The 20,036-nt window shown below is 51.3% G+C and overlaps 7 protein-coding genes across 7 annotated transcripts; 4 read left to right on the forward strand and 3 right to left on the reverse strand.

The window, feature by feature from the left end:
- Positions 1-397: 397 nt before the first annotated feature.
- MAA_04590 (mitochondrial protein Fmp25) lies at positions 398-2,212 on the reverse strand (the record flags this gene model as incomplete). The annotated part of the gene is made up of 1 exon (XM_007822686.1): positions 398-2,212. One exon carries the CDS (start codon positions 2,210-2,212, stop codon positions 398-400), a length of 1,815 nt encoding a protein of 604 aa, XP_007820877.1.
- Positions 2,213-2,735: 523 nt separating this feature from the next.
- Positions 2,736-5,290, forward strand: MAA_04589 (oligomeric Golgi complex component 3; the record flags this gene model as incomplete). The annotated part of the gene is made up of 4 exons (XM_007822685.1): positions 2,736-3,232; positions 3,292-3,631; positions 3,708-4,649; positions 4,706-5,290. The coding sequence occupies 4 exons, from the start codon at positions 2,736-2,738 to the stop codon at positions 5,288-5,290; spliced, it is 2,364 nt and encodes a 787-aa protein (XP_007820876.1).
- Positions 5,291-6,383: 1,093 nt separating this feature from the next.
- Positions 6,384-7,539, forward strand: MAA_04588 (glutathione-dependent formaldehyde-activating enzyme; the record flags this gene model as incomplete). Its single annotated transcript, XM_007822684.1, has 2 exons — positions 6,384-6,629; positions 7,210-7,539. 2 exons carry the CDS (start codon positions 6,384-6,386, stop codon positions 7,537-7,539), a joined length of 576 nt encoding a protein of 191 aa, XP_007820875.1.
- Positions 7,540-8,477: 938 nt separating this feature from the next.
- On the forward strand, positions 8,478-9,563 carry MAA_04587 (proteinrelated to carrier protein YMC1, mitochondrial; the record flags this gene model as incomplete). The annotated part of the gene is made up of 2 exons (XM_007822683.1): positions 8,478-8,577; positions 8,719-9,563. The coding sequence occupies 2 exons, from the start codon at positions 8,478-8,480 to the stop codon at positions 9,561-9,563; spliced, it is 945 nt and encodes a 314-aa protein (XP_007820874.1).
- Positions 9,564-9,924: 361 nt separating this feature from the next.
- Positions 9,925-12,446, reverse strand: MAA_04586 (RINT-1 family protein; the record flags this gene model as incomplete). Its single annotated transcript, XM_007822682.1, has 3 exons — positions 9,925-10,427; positions 10,488-10,782; positions 10,854-12,446. 3 exons carry the CDS (start codon positions 12,444-12,446, stop codon positions 9,925-9,927), a joined length of 2,391 nt encoding a protein of 796 aa, XP_007820873.1.
- A 2,004-nt stretch (positions 12,447-14,450) lies between these two features.
- Positions 14,451-15,356, forward strand: MAA_04585 (Membrane fusion mating protein FIG1; the record flags this gene model as incomplete). Its single annotated transcript, XM_007822681.1, has 2 exons — positions 14,451-14,911; positions 14,981-15,356. 2 exons carry the CDS (start codon positions 14,451-14,453, stop codon positions 15,354-15,356), a joined length of 837 nt encoding a protein of 278 aa, XP_007820872.1.
- Positions 15,357-16,741: 1,385 nt separating this feature from the next.
- Positions 16,742-19,876, reverse strand: MAA_04584 (glycoside hydrolase family 47 protein; the record flags this gene model as incomplete). Its single annotated transcript, XM_007822680.1, has 3 exons — positions 16,742-17,030; positions 17,099-18,102; positions 18,164-19,876. The coding sequence occupies 3 exons, from the start codon at positions 19,874-19,876 to the stop codon at positions 16,742-16,744; spliced, it is 3,006 nt and encodes a 1,001-aa protein (XP_007820871.1).
- Between the last annotated feature and the right edge of the window lie 160 nt (positions 19,877-20,036).

Here is a 20,036-nt window from a genome sequence, read left to right on the forward strand (position 1 = left end):
TGTGCCCAGCCTGGTCCGTGTGTAACGATTGACGACGGGTCGACAATACTAAATGCATGTGACTCGAATGCTGTCTGCTCCATTTGTCACATGGTTAACTTGGCTTACCCTCACTTCACCTCCATACTTGAGACATATATATACGTAGTACTACTAGCAGAGAGTCCGAGACAAACACAAACTATTTTTATCCAAGGCAGCAGCCAACTATTAGGCATCTGTAAAGCTTGGGAATGAAGAGAGGAGCTCTGTGTCCAAAAATACAGTTGGCCCAATAAACCGCTGACCAAATGAGCGAATGACCCGGTCAACCTCAACCCAGTATTGTACAAGGGGTATACCAAAAAAAAATAAAAATAAAAATCTTTGTCATTCATCCTTTACCTGCATCGCCATTTTAAACGGCCGAGTACACCCCGGTAACCAGCCGGCCGCATTCCACCTTTTGCTCCAACGTAACCTTGCGGCCCTTTCCGCCTTCTCCGATACGAACCGTCTGTTTTGGAGTAAGGCAGAGGCGATGCATCTCTCCTTTCCTTCTCTTGTTTGCATCCCCTTCTCCGCCATCCAAAGGTCCAATATATGTTGGTGTGTTCATATTCGTCCTTTTCCCAGTGCCCAATTGGTAGTATTCATTGCCACCCCAGAACAAAACATCAGCACCCCAGTTCGTTTCGTTTTCAGAACCGCTGCTTGACGTGTTTGTTTTCGTTATGTTATCCATGACGGCGGCGCAGTGGGTACTTCCAACACTGAGTGCCTTCAGCTTAATTGGCACGTTCTTGTTTGTCTCCTCGTCAAACTCAAAAAGAGATGAAAGTGCTTTAATCTTTGTAGGCGCGGTGGAAACATGAGTCCATTTGCCAGTCCCTAATGTGCCTGCAACACCTTGACCACACACCCACAGGTCAAACATTGTTCCTGGCATCCGCTTGGCTGGGACCATACTCCGAGACTCAACCGCCGTAGTTGGCGCACTAGCATCAACTGTGAAGAAGGTGTTGGTTCCTCCGGCCTTGATAGACGTGACCTTTGGTACCATCCCCGAGGCGGCATACAGCTTGTCGACAGGAATCATGGAGGGAGTGGTAGCGTAGGGCAGGCCGGAGTCCATTGTGAATCCGAGTTGGCCAAATGTGTTGTCACCAAAGGAGAAGATTCTGCCCAGCTTGTCCAAAATCACCGAATGATAGTCCCCAGAGGCAATGGCCGTCGCTTCAAAGCCCTTTAGCGACAAGAGTTCGTGAGGCTGATCGTATGGACCTTTCGGCCGGGTTTCCCAAGTAAGACCGGCAATTCCCATCTGACCCTTGGAGGGATACGCAATAGCGCTCGAGGCAGCGGTGAAGACACGTCCCTTTGACGTCAACATAATGCAGTGCTCAAGTCCGCTGCTGATGTCGATAACCCTCTCGCCCCAGCCCAAGCCACTTGGTGTTAGGTTGCGGAAGTTGATGGCTTCCTTGCCGGTAGAGCTCCATAATGACCAGGAGCTCTTTTGCCGAGTCTCCTTAACCCCGCCTTCCAGATCGTCCCTGGACGATGGGACAGAGTATACATCACCCTTTCGAGACAAGGCAATGATTCGGTCAGTAGACACCTCGATCTTGGCTAGATCCTTGCCCCTCAGTGTAGTCACCGGCTTCGGGTCACTGCTCGAAAAGCCAAGTCCCCATTGAATCAAGTCGCCCTTCTCATTGACGGCCGCCCCAAAACTCTGGGTGAGCTTCAAATCCCTGAGGATTTGGTCGTTGAAGAAGGATATTCGTCGGGGCAGCTTGACGTACTTATCATTAGACTCCGGGTCGATAACCTTGCCACTGTTTGACCCCCAAGCATAGACTCCTGGGTGCTCCCAGCTATTCTTGACCTGCAGGTGTTGAGAACTGATGATATCTCGGTTATCCTCCTTTGATATGGGTTGCCTGCGAGACTTCTCGAACCTTGGTTGGGCTTTTGAGGGCTCGATAGCTTCTTCTTCTGTTGAAAAACTTTCCTTGAGCTCGGGATAGTAATAAGCTCCCGCGGCTGCCAAACCAAACACACCAGCATAGACGGCTGCCCGTACGAAGGGATTTCCGACTTGCCTATGCGCGCGCTCCTTGGAGCTGTCGCTGTTATATCGCGCCCATTGGCGCCGGGCAGTGAAACGTGGTTGGCATGACCATCGAATATGGCCAGCCCGTCTGAGAGCCACCCTAGAAGAAATCATCGCCGGGTTTGTGGCAGGTGAGGATTGAATCAATGCGAGGACCGGAATATTGAAGCTGGGTGCTAGATTCCGATGAGGCCGCAGTAAGCGAAGCCAGCTTCGGGAACAGGTCAATGAGAGCTCCTCTCCAGCAGTTATGTTGAATGAAGCTTGAGCTAAGCTTGAGGTTCGAATGTCAAGTTGCAGTTCTCTGGGCCTGTGCACCCCCACAATGCCTCAACGTGCATATTGATTGCCAACTTGTTGCCGCCACTTACGGCCACTTATTGCGGGCCCTTTGGTTGCTCTCGGCACCAAACACTGCTGTGAGTTCCCTGATTACACCACCAGGGTTATGCCCATGTCACTGGCTGGCTGGCTGCTGGCTGGACACCTGACCGGTTAGTGGTCCATCGGTGGACGGAGCAATTGCTTCCGCACATGTGTGTTCCGAACCGCCAACTAACGCGAACAACATGCGTGGCATCGAGCAGCCCACCTTGAGCTCCCGGCACTTGAGTACTCGTCAGAGCTTCCGCCCACCATGTATGAAGATTCGTGGTACAGTTTTGTGCCCGAAGTGCCAAAGAAACCCGCCGCGCCTTCCCAGTCCCAAAGCCATCGACGAAAGGAGTCTCTACTTCAACAGCCAAATGTTGGTGCTCTCCGCCTCCGGCCTTCCTTTATCTTCGAGCTGGTTGTCGTACAGAACAGCTTACATCTATCGCAGGGCGACGTAAAGGACGAGCGGACCGAACGGCTAGACCATATTTTTGAGGAGTCAGAAGACATTAATACTCCGCCGGAACCGACTATAATTCGCCGTGCCGCCTCATACACGGACTTTTACTACGTCGTTCGCGCCCAATTGACAAAAGATGGCCAACGGCGACGCAAGAAGAAGCCTGACAAGAAGAGTAGGGCATGGGAAGCGTTGCTGTTAAGGGGAGAGGACGATGCTAATAGAAATTACTCGGCATCTGAACCACTTGACCAGGCGTTTGAAAGGCAACTGTTAGAGGAGAGCCAACAAGAGTATTTGTATGGAAGCAACTATCTAGAACCGCCCGTGCACGCATCTGACCTCTGACAATGCCTAGATTGTACTGTGACCAGCTTTCACTAACGGAACGTCATCTCGACGGTCTCATAGATGATGCTGATGCCACTCTAGCGCTTCTGACGTCTCTTTCGGACTCCTTCCAATCAGTGGATGCACAGACGACGACGTTTCAGGCCCAATGCGAAGGTCTTCTAACAGAGAAACAACGATTGAAGACACTTGCAGATGAAGTTGAAACCGATTTATACTATTATCTCTACTTGGACACTGCAACCCGTCGGCTCAACGCTCCTGGCGCCAGTCGACTGGTCGACGACGAAGAATTTGGCACACTGATCGGCAATATAGATTCTTGTATTGACTTCATGAACCGTCACGTAAGTCTACCTGCAAACGGCTCAATATTTGCTATCTTGTCTGTGGGCCAATCAGGCGATTAACCCATTCTCGTAGGAAACATATCGGGAACGCGACACGTACCTGGCGCGATACAGTGCGCTACTCACCAAGGCCTTGCATCTGTTGGATCATGGATTTTCCACTCGCCTGGAAAAGTCATCCACAGAGATTGCTCGTCAAGTTGCGGCGGCGGCATCCGACTCTGCTCGCCATGCTTTGGCATACGGTCGTTTTGCAGAGATGATTGCTGATACGTACTCACTACTGCCCAACGTACAACAAGTTGTCCGGAATGCATACGACCAGTACGGTAGAGCCTTGGAATCTTCGACAAAGGCCGATATTTATGCCGATTCAGCCACAAACATGTTCCGTACCTATTTGACCACGAGGGACCGAGATTTGAAAACAATAACCCAACGTGACCTGGAAGAGTACCAAAAGGCAGCCAAGAGTCTCTCGGTGGAAACAGCATCTCGCAACTATGTCAAGCAGCTTTTTGAAAGAATTTATAATGAGGATGCTTTGTTTTTGAAAATATTCGGCATAGAACCAATGTGGAATACAGCAACGACATCGGCCTTCCAAGCTCTCAAGGGAATCAACACAATGATGGTCCACCCAGGTCATATTGCGCCCCTTGGGAACACCATGCAAAGTGTTCTCCAAACAGCCAAGCTGGAATCGGTTTGCAGTGTTGTGGGGTGGCTGGCAAATGAATACTCGGTCGCTGAACAAGATGAGGAAGAGTCTTACTCTGGACGAAAACACCGCGAGTATGCGGCAAGATTACTTGTGGATCATCTATGGCCATTCACCGACAATGCCTTTGACGCGGAAATCACAAAATCCATTTCCAAAGCCGCCTTACAAGACCATGATTTGAAAATTGGCCCAGTGGTGGACGGCGTTGCTTCGTCAAATGCTTATCCACTTGTCAAGAAAGCCATTGAGTTACTGTCCAAGTTTGACCACGCAATGCCAAAGGAACGCTCGGTAAGTTGGCATTGGCGCTCTTTGATCATGAATCAAATCAACTGACATGGCTATAGTCCAAAAACAGCTCCGTCGTGTTCAAGATTGTCCGCGAGACCATTCGAGTACTTCAGCGAGCTGAAGCAAGAATTCAGTCACTTAAGTCCGGCACGGATCCTGATCTCTTCATGGTGAAGAACCTTCTTATCGTAAAGAACGAATTGGTCTCCCTCGAAATAGGCGATATCCGAAATCATCCCCAATCTATGCAGCATTTTGGCCAGATATGGGACACCTTGAGTCCAACAAACTGGGTAAGCTTCTTTGGCAGTATTCTTGGGGGGTCAATCTGGTCTAGAGGCGCGCCATCCGTAACAGCCAAAACGCTCACGGCAGAGGATATGAGTGAGCAGCTGGACGAGTTACTCCGACAATCAATCTATGCATTCACAAAGCGGTGGGCAACGCTAATCAACGATTCAACGAACCGCAAAACCGGGGTCAAACCGATTGCCAAGGTGGAGGCTGAGCTAGAGTCTATTCTTGATACGGCATTCAGTAATCAGCCTGAAGTGATTGCGAAGCTCAAGGAAGCTATCAAGCTCAATGCGCAAGCGCAAAATAATGCAAAAGATGAAAAACAAGGTGTGAAACGGTATTAGTCGCAGTTCCGAAACCGAGGACCTCGCATATGAGTTGAGGCCAAGGATTTGGCGGTTTTATGGTTGTTGAAGTGGGCAATCCTGGATGCATCCATGCTGGGACGTCGACGCACCAGGGGCTCAGTCGGTTACGAGATATGGAGAATCACGAAAGAGAGCGCACATGATGACAATGCTTGAAGATGACAAGCGGAAATGGGATTGCTTTTCATGCCGACAAAATGGGTCTGGGGAAGCGTTCACGAGTAGACAACTACAGGAATCCAAGCGTTGGAGGTTTACTAACATGGTGTGGCTCTGCGCGACGTGGTCAACTAATGCATATGCGAGTCGGCGTAGAGGATGCAATGTGTAGCAAGACTTGACATGAAGCACTTGCTGAAGAGATGCCAACTATTTGTTGGCTCAGCGTATTATTATATTGCGCACTGCTGACGCTGAAGGCGACCGGGGTTCTCCTTGTTGGTCCATCTACTAGTTATATTCGCCAGAGGCGCAGCCCGGATACACAACGACTCAGACGAGTCAATAGGCCAACTGACAGTGAACATTTATGAATCAGAAAAGATGCCCCACAGCTACCGGTGCAATTTTGGTCGTTTGTTGAACATATGCCGACTTTGAGAGTCATCTGCTTGCCAGCCAGCATATGTACCTATACCTGGGTATTGAGGTAGTTATTCGTTCAATGTTATGGATGGCGGGGAAAGCATGAGCTGTCAAAACCAGAACAGGTTATTGCCGAGACGTGACGTTCGGTAGTGGTGTCAAGCGTCAGGCCTTTGGCTGCCTGGAGGCTTATCCGAAGCCACCCACGACATCCGCGAGGAGCAAGACGAGGAGTAACGTAGGACAACCGTTGGGTTGCAATGCCTCCAGGCTCCAGAGATGATGTGGCATTCGTTCTCACGCAGCAGGCCAAGCTGTCGCCCAAAAACGAAAAGAGCCTTCCTAGGCCTGTCGCCTTGGCTTGGAGTTGGGGCCGTTGTTTAAAAAGCATCTTACCTATATATAAGTTGTCGAAACGGCCTGTTCTTCTCGTTGTGTCCTCTTTGCTGTCCACTGGCTAGTTTCGTGTTTCCAAGTCTCCAAAATGGCCTCTGAAGACAACACGCGGCAGCCGCTTCGCACATATCGCGGCAACTGCCACTGCAAGGCATTCGTATATGAGGTTCAACTACCTGAAATCAAGGCAGTAAAGCAATGCAATTGCAGCATCTGCCATAAAAAGGGCTACCTGTGGGTGCTTGTCCAGGAGACTGGCCACTTCAAGATTGTCAAGGGGAGTGAAGACACGCTCTCCAGCTATACTTTCAACACCAAGAACCGTATTCACAAGGTAAATGGAATTTTCATCTCTTCCTTCACATGCCGTGTCTCTAGAGTTTGACTAGTGGTGCTACTGTAGTTTTGCCCGACATGCGCAAGCCCAGTTATAGGTGTGGCTAAACAGGCGCCTCCCAACAGAACAATAGGCATAAATGTAAGAGTAGCTATGCATAGGTTGATTCCTTTCGTGGTGCTAATTTTTTTTTTCTGCACAAAACAGGTACATACCCTTCAAAATGTCGATACGTGGGCGCTGCAGAAAGAACGGTTCGTACCAAGAATAGGGCACTTGGAGAAGTCGGCTGACCGGCTCTCACAAGGGTCGACTGGGCCAAAGTCGAGCCCATGTATATAGTCCCTGAGCACAAGGGAGCCGAACCAAGTGCAAATATTGAAGGCGGGAAATTATACAAAGGTGGCTGTCACTGTGGTGCTGTCACTGTCGCGGTGATGAGCAAGCCACTCGACGAGACGTTTGAAGACGGCGGTCTCGAATGCAATTGCAGCATTTGCGAACGAGTAGGTGGCTGTCCCCATACAAGTTTACTCCCAGAGGATGTGCTTCGCTAAGCAGAAACTCGGCTTTTTAGAACGGTTACGTTTGGATGTACCCCCTCAACGAGCAGGTCGTTCTCCACGCCGAGGAGCCGGCCAATATCGGAAGATACGCCTTCTCTATGCACATGTTTAACAAGACATTTTGTAAAATCTGCGGTGTCAACCTCACCAACGAGTACAACGCCGACCAGAATGAGGAACAGAAAGCCAGGCGCCCGGAACACGCCGAGAAGTGGGAGGCATGGGCGCGGCGTCACCACCCTGTCAACCTTCGTGTGCTGCCCGAGGTGGACATCTCCAAGATGAGCCGGCGCTATGGCAAAGGGTATGCAGGCATACCCCCACTATACGAGAACCCGTGAATGAGCATCGTGCGTTGGGCAAGGATTGGGGGTGGCCATGTTCAATGGTCGATTGTGCGTCGAGGTTGAGCAAGCGTGGAGTTTGTGGTGTTGATGCCGGGGATTGCGCATGTTGTTTGAGCACGATGGCTGAGAGAACAGAGACTGCCCAATGGATTTTGACAAGACCAGCCGTAGGTATTTGCAACTTCAGTTACACTTCGTTCAGGATGCTTATGGTATGTTGAGCCTTGGACACGTTTGTTTGTGATGGCAGACGGCGGAAACAAAGTTGTACAAAAGTACTAAAAGTACCCATCAGATTGGCGGTGGAGCCCCAAGAGCCTTAGCCGCAGCCGCTGGCTCCTTCCTGCGCGGCTACTCTACTGGCAGCTTCTCGACCCTTCTTCTTAAACCATCAATCGACTGCGACGAGACCAAGATACAATTAGAAAGGAGTATATGTAATAGATGAAATTATCAAAACGTGTTCCATCCAATTGATTATTGGTGTCATTCCAAAAATGACTGCTGTTGCCAGGAAGGAACACCACATGATGGAATTGCATATTTATGACACACAACTTACATAAGAAATAGCCGCTGCCCCAGTGTTTCCGCGGCCGGCTCCCCGCGCTAAGGTCGGACTGCGCGCAATTGATGGACCCCGCGAAATGGCACCGCGACCCCAAGCACGACATCGGAGCTCAAATCGGGTCATCGCTCGCCGCCTGTCTGTCCGCGAGACACAAGAATTCCATCCTTGCACCTACATTGGCTTTGGCCTTGTATCCTTTTGCCCTTTTTTCCCTGGCTTGCCTCTCTTTCTGCTCAATTCGCCCAGCCATATCGACGAGCTGGATTTGCAACCGTGTCAATTGAATTTGGACTCGGTTCTCGAGTCTTTGCCGCCGCCGATACCCGCCGTTCGCCGATAGGAGCCGTCGCCGCCATTCGCAATGGCTGCAGTCGAAGTCGAGGAGATGCAGGGCGGAGGGCTGCAGACCGCCAAGGACCTGTTCTCAGGTGCCGTGGGAGGAGTTGCACAGGTCCTGATCGGTAAGTGTCTCTCTGAGGCCGCGACTGCGCGCTGTCGTGATGTTGCGCCCGTCGCCAAAAAGGCCCGGCGGCGTCAATTCTGACAAATCGTCGAACCGCCTCAAAAAAAAAAAAAACCATGGCAAACATGAACGGTCGCAGAGCCGCAGCCGCTGACTGTCCCACCTGCAGGCCAGCCCTTTGACATTGTCAAGGTCCGACTTCAGACCACCAACCAGTACTCGGGCGCGGTGCACGCCGCCGCCTCCATCTACAGAAACGAGGGCGCCCTCGCCTTCTACAAGGGAACCCTCACGCCGCTGCTGGGCATCGGCGCCTGCGTCTCCATCCAGTTCGGTGCCTTCCACGCCGCGCGCCGGTGGTTCGAGGCTCGCAACGCCGCCGACCCGGGCCTCAAGGCCAACGGCCTGAGTTACGGGCAGTACTTTGCCGCGGGCGCCTTTGCGGGCGTCTCCAACGCGGCGCTGTCGACGCCCATAGAGCACATCCGCATCCGCCTGCAGAGCCAGCCGCACGGCGATGCGCGCCTCTACACCGGGCCCTGGGACTGCGTCCGCAAGCTCAGCGCGCACCAGGGCCTCCTCAGAGGCATCTACCGCGGCACCGCCGTCACCGTCTACCGCGAGGCCGCCGCCTACGGGGCCTGGTTCACCGCCTTCGAGTACCTCATGAACCGCGACGCCGCCCGCAACAGCATCGACCGCAAGGAGATACCCGCGTGGAAGATTGCCCTCTACGGCGGCCTGGCGGGGGAGGCGCTCTGGCTCGCGAGCTACCCCTTCGACGTCATCAAGAGCAAAATGCAGACGGATGGCTTCGGCCCCGACCAAAAGTACCCGACTATGCGCAGCTGCTTCGCTGCTACCTGGCGAGCCGATGGCTTCAAGGGCTTCTGGAGAGGCATCTGGCCGACTCTGTTCCGTGCCATGCCCGTCAGCGCTGGTACCTTTGCCGTTGTGGAAATGACCATGAGAGCCATCAACTAGCCGCCTTTTTGTTTCGCATAAATGAGCCTTGAAAAAAAGAAAGAAAAAAGAATTGTTCAAAATCAAATGTCCTTTTTTTCGGGATATTGCTCGGGGCGTGGTCAACTTGTTGCGGGGTTTTTTTCATCTTCTCGTCGCTTTTACTTGATATCACGTCATACACCTAGAGCTGAAAGCTTTGGCGCAACAAAATTTACAAGCATCGTTTTTCTACAAGGAACGGACAACACTTCAACAGTTGATTGGAGATGGGTTAGAGTAGGTTGTTTTTTTGGAGGCGCCTTCAAAGTACTATAGACATGGTGATTGGTAGCTCTGTACATATAATGCATTTTCAATGCCGCCAACTCAACTAGGCGCATTACCACCCGATATTCTCGTTATTCTCCACCCTTCGTTGCAGAATATATCTCGCATTCACGGGCGTCAAGACGTGCAACCCCAACTCTTCCAATACTTTACGCGCTTCGTCGTTATCGGTAAATACCCGGTCACTAGCCTCTTTCAGCGTCAGCCCGGGTGCCCTGCCTTCTGCGCTGTCGGCGGGCGCCGCCGTAGCCAAGTTCAGCAGCTGCATCCCCTCGCGAAGCGAGTCCAACGCCCCTGAACCACCGGGAATGTAGCGCTCCACAAGGGAGAATACGGCGCCTCCGTCGTGAGCAAATTGCGCGGCGCCAAGCGTAGTAAACGACTGCTTGAGGAGGACGCTGGTCCACAGGAGGTCCTGGAGCTTGTCGAGGGCCTCGTGCCACACGCGACGAAAAGAAGCCGTTGACAGGGCCTTGGTAAGATAATCAAAGTTGCGCTGTAGAATGCGCAAGGGCTCGTCCAGTTCCGGCGAAATGGAGAATTGAGAAGGGTCATCTGTGGTATGGGAGGTTAGTCGTTGGCAGGGGCAGGATGACAAGGTGATTGTCAACGTACCCAAGACTGCGGCGTCGCCAACAGTGGTCCATTGGACTTTGCTGGCATATGCGCGGAACGCCTTGGCGTGAGAGTCTACCAAGGCATTGACAAGAAGCTGCTCTGCTGCTTTGCGGCGTGAGGAGTACGCGGAGACGGTCTCGTCAAATATGCCGCTGTCACTGCTGCCGTTGTCGCTTAGGTGGCTAGGCACGCGGCCCAAGATACTGTCTGGTGCGATGCCACTGGCAGCACTGTTTCGCTTGCTTCGCTGGGCGTCTCGGGTCTGAAGGTCTTCCCATAGCACGACGAAGAACTGTGTGATCCAGTTAGTTTTCCTGTTTGCCCCCAAGGACATCTGTTAGTTTACTAATGCTTGAAGCTCACCTCTTCGTCACTCCATTCTGTTAGGGTATTGGCAATATGATCAGAGCTGCCAATCACCTTGCACAGCGTCTCCAATGCACCTATCCCTTCCAGAGCGGCAAGTTGTTCCTTGGAGGCACCGTGGAGCGTACGGCCGAGTGTCGATGTAATGGATTGGTACGCTTCTAGAGATCCTCGCAGACGATCATGATATCCATCTAAAATATCAAGCTGAATATCCGTAAGGAACTTGGTTTTGTGTTTCAATTTGCGTAAACGTTCGTATTTTCCAGTGACAACTCTCAAGAGATCAGTTATGCGAACGGCAGCGAATGTGGGCTTCATTTTGCCTGTAACAGAGTAGTCGTAGTCAATTTTACGACCATCGGCCGACTCTATAATCTTTTCAAATCTCTCGAGCGCGAATTCCCGTTCCACCCTGAACCAAGCATCAAAATGGTGGTCCAGGATTTCTCCAGTCAGACCATTCCACCCCTTGTCGTCATCACCATCGTCATAGCTGAACCTTTGACGAATATTTTCATCAAAAGTCATCAGCTGCGATATGAATGAACTCAGGAAAGGGGGGTTCTTGATGGCTTCGTTGGCAACTGCATGAACCTTTCCCCTCATGACTGGGAGCATAGCGGTGATGAGAGCAGACACTGGGTCCAGGTACACAGTGTTTTCGGCCACAGGGGTTTCATGGAATTTGGTAGCAAGAAGGTGACCTAGATTGTTGCGGAAAAAGTCCTCCCATTTCTCAATCATGGTCAGGAACCAAGGAAAACAGTGCGTGCCAATGGACTGCGGGTTACTGGTGGGTTTGTCGCTCATGAAGTGGAATCGGAATTCAGCAACAAATATAGCGGTCATGACATTGAACGGCAGAAGAGGCAGGGTGCTGCTGCTGCGGGTAATTTCAGGCATTTGCAAGTCGATGAGTTTCTCGACACAGGCAATCCACTCGTCGTCCATTTCGGCATGGGGATCGACTTTTGGCCAGTGCCGTTTCTCCAAAACGCCTTCCAACTCTGCCGACATGGTTTTTTTCATCTCGTTCCACAGGCTCTCGGTCACAGCCTGGACGTGGTCAACCAGGTGAAGCTCCTCATTGCCCGACAAGGACCTCAATTTGAGTGCCAGGCCTTTCAACTTTGCGTAGGGCTCCAGGGCGGCTTTAGGGCTGTCAGGTAGGTACGATCGAGCTTCGGCGCGCAGCCTTTCTACATCCTGCAGAAGGATCAAATATTTCTGCGCCAATTCGACGTGCTGGAGCTTCTTCATGGGCCGCTGCAGGCGAGCAATGGCCTCACTGGGCGCATCCGACGCAGCGGCTATCTTGACCCGGGTGTCAATGCTCGCCTGCAGTTCATTGAACTCGTCTATCTGCTGTTGCAGCGAATCGCTCCGGTCCTCGGTGGTACGCCGAGCTTTTTCGAGCTCTCTGACAGCGTCATCGAGCTGGGACTGCAGCTGGTTCCGCTGCGTTTCGACATTGACAAGCAGTTCATCAAGTGTGTCTAGATCAGCCATTGATTGAAGCTTGTCGTCTAGGTAGTCCTCGACACGAAGGTCTAAAGATTGACTCGCTTCGGCATGGGAAAGCGACATGGTGGTGGATTGACTGTGCATATGGCAACTGTTGCTGACGATGGCCGTAGACCTGACCTGTAGAGGTCCGCGGTTGAAGATGGTGACGTGGGCGGGACCTGCCAGGAAGCGAGCTTATCGATTGGACCACGTGCATCAGCTGAGGATATGCAAATAGCGGGACAGGCTCACCTTTCCCATCATTGATCACTTCCGACTGCGCAAAGCTTCCATGTCCGGGGAAAATATGCCTTTGTTCAGCGGCAGCGTGTCAAATGCCCTTTACGCCTTTACACGCCGAGCTTCAAACAGCGCATTGCACCGGTTATCCTTGACCAGCATCATAGCAGGCTGTCATTATAGCGAAAGGACTGGCCGACAGCCCCCTGCAATATAGCTTTGCCACAAGTTACGCAAGGATGAGCTGGCAGCCTCCAGCTTATTGCTATGACAACCACAGCCGAAAGCCGCTCTGGACATCTGCGACCAAGTTCAGCAAAACCATACCGATTTGTTGCACCGTGTGTGAGCCTGGGACAAGATGGTGCAGTTGGTCTTGTTGAAGCAGATGTTGGCGCAGCAAGTTCGACAGGACTCCGCCAAATCTGTCCAATATCGATATCCATGCCAAAGAAGCCAAGACTCGGGTGCCAGTTGGTCACCACCGGAGCAAGCTGGCGCTGAAGCTATTTAGGGTGCACCAGAGCTTGACCGCCCCGTCCACGCCAATGGAAACAACACCAGCAAGCCGCTCTGGCCACTGGGGCTCGCGACACGCGGCAGAGAGTCCAACAACAACACAGAGACATGGTGCAAACCTCTGCTTTTCTCTCTTCCCCGTGCACGTGGCTGAAGGTTCATGACATGCGAGACCCTGACTCCAACTTGTGCTTGCGAAGCGCAATTGCACTAAATGGCAAGCAAGGCAGGCGCGGGACCCCTGCATCCGTGGCACTTGCCCTGCTCACCTGGAGCGCCGCTCCCGCGCTGCACCCCCCTGCCAACCTGCCCAAGCTTCCAGGTCCGGACCCACTTCTCCTGCGCTGTTGAGCGGCCGGGGGACGTCACCAGTTAGGCTCAGACCGGGGGGGCACGTCGCCTAGTCAACCCAACTAGGCCAAGTAAATAAAAATCAACGTGGCTGGGCCAACCATATGCACGCATAACGTCTCAACGCCTCGAAATCCAGATGGTTGGTGTACTTTGATGAAACTGTGACACCTCATTCTCTCCGATTTTTTCTGCTCCATATCGAGTAGCTACAGCTGTTTCTCTACTCTGCTGCCCAGCCATCGCATTTTACATCCAAAGAACGACTGAGTTTCTCCAAGAGATCCACCGGGATACTAACCGAAGATCGATTCTTATTGTCGAGGAGGCAGGAAGAGGCAAACGCTGCCCTTTCTCTCTTTTTCTCTCTCCCTCGTACATTCCAAGAGAAATCTAAGTTGCTTTACCCAAAGAGTCGTTCAAGATACTGACATAGGCCTTGTTCTACCCGATTTGTCCAAGATCTAAAGATAACCTCACCCTTTCTTATTACATTCCAGACGCTCTCGATACCCCACGCCCACGTTTTTGTTACGTTCCCGCAACGGCCCATATCTTTTTTTGTACATCGACGAGACGATTCCCGCATTCCGGAGCTACGCTGCATTCCTGAGCGCAGCATATCGTCGCCACGAAAATCCCCATCGTCGGCAGCAAAGGAGACAATCTCCACCGACGAGCCGTCCCGAGACCAGAGACGTTCCCGAATTGAACAACTAGTGGGAAACGGCGAGTATCATCGACCACGGGGGTCATTGATAACTGAGCAAGAAGCCCATAACCATTCCTGACACAGCTCAAGCGGAGTCTTCGGAGCCGAGGATACGCATTTCTATTATCGCGCTGCAGGCGCCTTCCGACCCCTCTGTCGTACAGATTGTCAACGACAAACGGGGGAGCCAGGCTGCCTTTCCGAGGCCCGGTGTATCTTTTCACCTCTTTGCCCACGGGGGATAGGACTACAAGGCATCATAAATGGCGCGTGGAAGTAGCAGCTCAGGCTCACGGGCGAGGCCGCGGTTTCAGCTCGGCTGGCAACGGTTCATACCGTTTCTGGGCTACCACCATGTGTTGATGATTCTGATTGCCGTTGCCATTATTTTACTATCACTGCTACTGGCCGGCTGCTCATCATCATCGCCGCTTATACCAGACATCTTCCTACTCTCACTGTACTATCAAAAGTATCAGGCCGTTCCCGACACGGCACAAGTTGACTACAATGTCGTCACTGCCATCGCCAACATTGCTGGCAGTGCTAGTCTCCAGGCCCGTGTCGGGTACTTTGGCATCTGTGTCAACCCCGACGGCGGCTCGTGGCTTTGCAGCAACAACGCTACGGCTTTGGCCAAGGAGGTTTCTGTTGACCAGGATCCTCTCAACCTAATCTGGCTCGCGGGCCAGTTCAAGGACATGATTGTCTTTCCCTATCTAATGTGAGTACCGCCACAGTCTTGGGGGTGACTCAAGTTCATTCTGAAGTTGAGCTAACGGAAGCCTTTTAGAATCATTGCCATCATCTTCGCCTTCCTGTGTCTTCTTTTGCTGGCCACCTTCCCAGGTTGGCACGACGAAGAGGATTCTGAAGGATCCGAGCGCGAAGTCAAGCCCTTCCCCTCACGAGCCGTCTCACAAGTCGCCCTCGCCATCATCTTCATCGCCTCAATCTTTGTCCTCGTCTCTGTTCTGTGGCAACACACTACATCAGTCGCGGCATCCGTCATCGCCCAAGATTTTGGCAACGGATCCGTCAAGAGTGGTGTGGGCACCAGCGCCATGGTAATGGGTTGGTTCTCGTTCACACTGCTCATCATTGTCACAATTGGCCTGCTCGTCATGATATTGAGTATGCGCGTCCTCAAACAGATGATGCGAGACTAGACGGCTAGTCGACCATTGTGATTTTGTGATGGCGTCGGAAAAGAAATAAATGCTTCATTTTTGTTTTATGCATATATGTGATGTACACGTGAACGAACATGGGATCTCGCCGGCCAAGGGCAACACAAAGATCGTTTGGTATATAGACGGAGGGCAAAGTTTCGCATCAGCATCGGAGTTACAGGGGGCCTCGTTACTACAACACACTGCACTGCCGAGCTTGATGGAAAATAAGAAAAGAAATACACACACACATACGCCACCCCTACCACAACCCGAATCACCTATTAGCACGACTGCATATGGTTGAATACATTCTTCCGGGAAAGTACGAGGCAGTATGGTCCGACGCCGCCGTGAAGCGTGGTTTCTTGGTGGTCTCATTTTTTGTGATTTGGATTTTACTTTGGCAGGCTTGTTGTTTTTAATTTCGGCTAGGAAATTGGAAGAGACTCGATGGGAATCTCAGAATGTGAACGGGGGCCGCCTGTTGTGGTTGCGATCAATGAAATCATGTATATATAGCAAGGTTGATGATGAAGGGCACGGATTTCGTCAAGAAGTAGCCATGTGCCGAGGAATTTCACTAATTGGAATGGCGGCGGCCTGCATGTGCCATTCTTGCCTTTGACTTGAAGCGTCGCGTCGCGTGTCTTATGTGTCCTGTCTTCCAGACGAATCCATGTGCCACGACGGAGTTGGATAAATAAAGTTATATTGATGCTTAGAGAGAACCGTGCAACTTAGACGATACTGAATTTATTTATTATGTATTTAAATACTCTAGCTAGCCTATCAAGGCCCTAGTACTTCTGCAAGTCAATTATTATAGGAAAAACATACATGACAACCTATAATCGCTCTGTTTTCGCACCGGCCCCGTTTGGGGTCTGGGTTGTTCTCGCCCGTATACGTTGGTGGCCAGCGTTGCTAACCTAATGCCGTTCGGACGATGCTGAGTAAAGACCTGCATTTCCAACTCCTGTCCCGCTTTAACGCCGTGAATGCTTACTTGCAATCCCGTTGAGTGTGCGAAGGTGCAGCTTTTGCAGCGGACCGGGATGTGGGCTAATAAGAAGCGAATTATTAAAAGATACTTACTTTTCCTAGTAAATAATACATAAATATAAGTACTAGTTATCTTTAAGTATATATAAAGATAAATTATTATATTACAGTTAAATCTAGCAATAAAAGTACTTATATAAGTATCTAATATATATCACAAGAAAGTGGGTCCGCTACATAACCTGCACCTTCGCACACTTAATAGGATAATCATACAACTTTATATAATACTTATTTCCCTGTCGCCTCGTGCCCATTGTACAGAAGGAAATAGAGGGTATACGGCTATTAAGAACATCATCAAAAGTCTCAACAGCCTACAGTTTAAAAGGATGAGCCTCCGTGTTGAGAACCCATTCGTCCAAGCTTATGACGTCTGGCCCTGAGAACAGCAAGTAGTAGTACTTGAGTGTCTCGGCGAGCCAAAAACTTTCCATCTCATTAAGAAGTGCAGGGTTTACGAGGAGAACATTGTCAATAGCGCTGTTGGCTTGCGGTGCGCGGGTGGCTTTCATTGTGGCCTCGAACATGGCCCAGCCTTTCTCCATCCAGCTGGAGTCACCTGTAATGCGATACATGTACCATACTGATTCTATGGCTTCTGGTCTGTCCCGGAGGGTTAGCTGCATTGAACATGGCGTGATAAAACAAGATGGATTGCCAGAACGACGTACCTAAGGATATAATTGGAAGATGCAACGGAGCTATACCCAGGAGGAATACCTTCTTGAATCTTTTCTCGTACAAATTCTTCGTGCGTTAATGGTTTTGGAGGCCAACCTGAACGGCCGGGATAGTTCTGGGGGATGTGTACTTCCGGGCGAGAGTGGTATTCATTCTTCAATGTAGGGATTTTGGTGCCTGGATGGGTGGAGGGCTTTTGTTTGTTGTCAGAATCATCCAACTCGTCCGACTTGGCCTTCCTGGAGGTCTGCTCATCGTTTGGGCTGGGCTCTTTGCTGGTCGTTGTTTGTGAGCTGGTCCCATCAGAAGAAATAAGAGCCACATTTTCGGGTTCCACAGAAATGGCTGCTCTCCTCTCCAAAAGATTGGACTTGCTAGATACCGAGGTAGATGTTGAGTCTGAAGTGCTTGTTTCTCTCTGAAAACCGTAGTCTCCATCATCTTCGCCCAACGTTTCAAGACCCTCAATTCTGGCTTCCGTATCCATCTGGGCAATTTGCTGCTCAAGCTCCTGCTTCTGTTTCTCTAGTTGCTCACGCTCTAATGCATTCTTCTCCCACTCACTCACTCCCTGGTCACGTATGCGGTAAATGGGGTCAAGCGCCTGCCACCATAGAGTCTCGTTAAAGCTGCATTTCTCCATGTTGGGACAGGGAACAACTTGTCCATGTTCAGGCATGATTCCAGTTGCTGTGGATTGATATGCCCAGACACAGCCATCTGTTAATTTCTTGGCATATTCAACGTCCTTTTCACGTCCAAAAAGCTTCCCACCAAGAGCATACATGCCGCCGATGAAGCATGTTAAGTGAGTGACTTCATACTCGACCCTTGGAGAGGCTCCATTGGACATCATCCTGATTCTAGCTGGAAATATGACATCCCAATCTCCCTGTACCATGGGCCGGAACAGAAGATACTTGTTGATGCTTTCGATAGTATCTTCGTAGAGCTTTTGATATTTGGGTTCCTTTCCACCGAGCAGCAGATATTCCTAAATTTCAAAACAAGTCAACAGCCCATCACATGGACACTATATCTAGGGGCAGGCCTACCTTGCCAAAGTACTCGTACGCAGAATCTTGACTCCCACCCATGTGATAGCTTTCATAGATAGAGCCTCCAGGTACAAATCCCTGAGGAACACAGTCCCACTCCGACTTGCTTCCATCTGCTCCAAGAGGGACTTGCGACTTTGGCTGGGGCTTTGCATTGTTTGCATTGTTCGCAGTAGGTGCTTTATCAGCAGATAGCGCTGCGTCAACATCCTGTTGAAGAGATGACAGCGCTCGGCGTTCAAGTCGATCGTCGAGCTTGGTTCTGTCACTAGTACCAGTAGACTCTTTATCAGCCCCGTCTTCGCTGAATCCTTGGGGAGGCTTCAAAACTACTTCTGAATCAACTTGAGCCTTGGCTGCTTCGCTCATGGCATCGCGGCGGTTTGTGGCAGTCCTATTGCAACCGGAAATGTCCAAATTTTCAGGAAAGAGTCCAGGGATTGTTGTGCCTCTCTTTTGGAGTTCTATCAGGCCATTGGTGATGCGATCGATGGCATCATAGTACTTGTGCTGCGCCGTCAACTGGGCTAATCGGGTGAATTCCATGGACAGTGTTGCTAGTTCGGCCATACCTGCGCTGGTGGCTCGGCGAGGTTGTGAGGTATACTCGGGTCGCCAGTTGTAGTATAGTAGAGGCATTCTATTTGGAGTGTCGAATATCCCCATCAAGACCTCAGCCAATTCGACGGCCTTGTCTAGCAAGAAAGAATAGCCCCCCGACGCACCACCGCTCACATCATAGGCCGCTATGAGGCCGCCCAAGTATCGAATGGTTGTTTCAAAAACAGGGATTCTGTCCTTGTTTGAATAAGTGAAATCGATATTTTTGGCGGCCTTGGCGGCCTCGTCAAACTCATCCTTCAAGCCAGCAATCCACAGGGTGTCGAGCGAGTCAACCAATGTCGCCGACCATCCGCAAAACGGATCGCGGGATTGGTTGGAGACGGGCAACAGCTCATCGTGCATCCACGCATACTTTCTGTATCCCGCCCAAGACCGCTGGATTTGCTCCCTGACCTTTGCCTGCCTCTGCAGGCGCTTTTTCTTGGGGCCTTCAGCTTCGGGCGAAAACACATGTTGAATCCGGGGAATCTTCTTTGCATTGCCGGTGGGCAGAGTAATGATGCTCTCCTTGGGTAGTGGAAAGTGCTCCTTGGGCTTTGTCCAGTGCACTTTGGTGGGTTTGGCAAATTGGTTGCTCGTGGTAGTGGCTGTTGTTGTCTGGTCGTCCGTACCGTGGCCAAGGGGCCTTTGCAAGTGACCGTGTTCATCTTGTTCTTGCACGGGCTTGGTACCGGGTTTCAAGGTTGAATCTGAATCTACTTGTGGCATGTTGTTGCTGCTGGGCCGCTTGAGTTGGGCATCCTCGGCCTTGGACGAAGGCCCCTTGGTCCCCGCACCTTTCTCGGCATTCTCATTCTTGTTTTTCTCCACGAGCTTCTCAGCACCGATAGAGTCCTCATCGGCTGCCTCTTGGGCAACGTGACCAGTCTCGGGCTTGCTCTCCCCGGTATCCTTCAGCGGAAACTGTGTTTTGACATGCGCTGCAACAACGGCATCAGGCACGCTGGGTGGTGGCGGTGGTTGGGGTCGTCCCACCACGGCCGGCCTCAGTGGTTGCGGATCCCAGGAATTCTGTAGAACACGATATAATAAAATAACAATGACTACGGAAAAGACCGTGAACAGTCTATATCGTCGTCGCGGCATTGAAACGACTGCGAGGGCTAGTCATTCGGCGACAAAGAGTCGAATGTTATCGCGAAGATGGCCGTCAAGGGTTACGGGTTACCCAGGCGAGGCCGTCCTTTATATTTGGCAACTGGGTGAACCCCTCAACGCGGTTAATTCTTAAATTCTTAGCGGCACT

The sequence above is a fragment of the Metarhizium robertsii genome (assembly GCF_000187425.2).
Source record: "Metarhizium robertsii ARSEF 23 chromosome Unknown MAA_Scf_1, whole genome shotgun sequence".
In the NCBI taxonomy this organism is placed as follows: Eukaryota; Fungi; Ascomycota; class Sordariomycetes; order Hypocreales; family Clavicipitaceae; genus Metarhizium; species Metarhizium robertsii.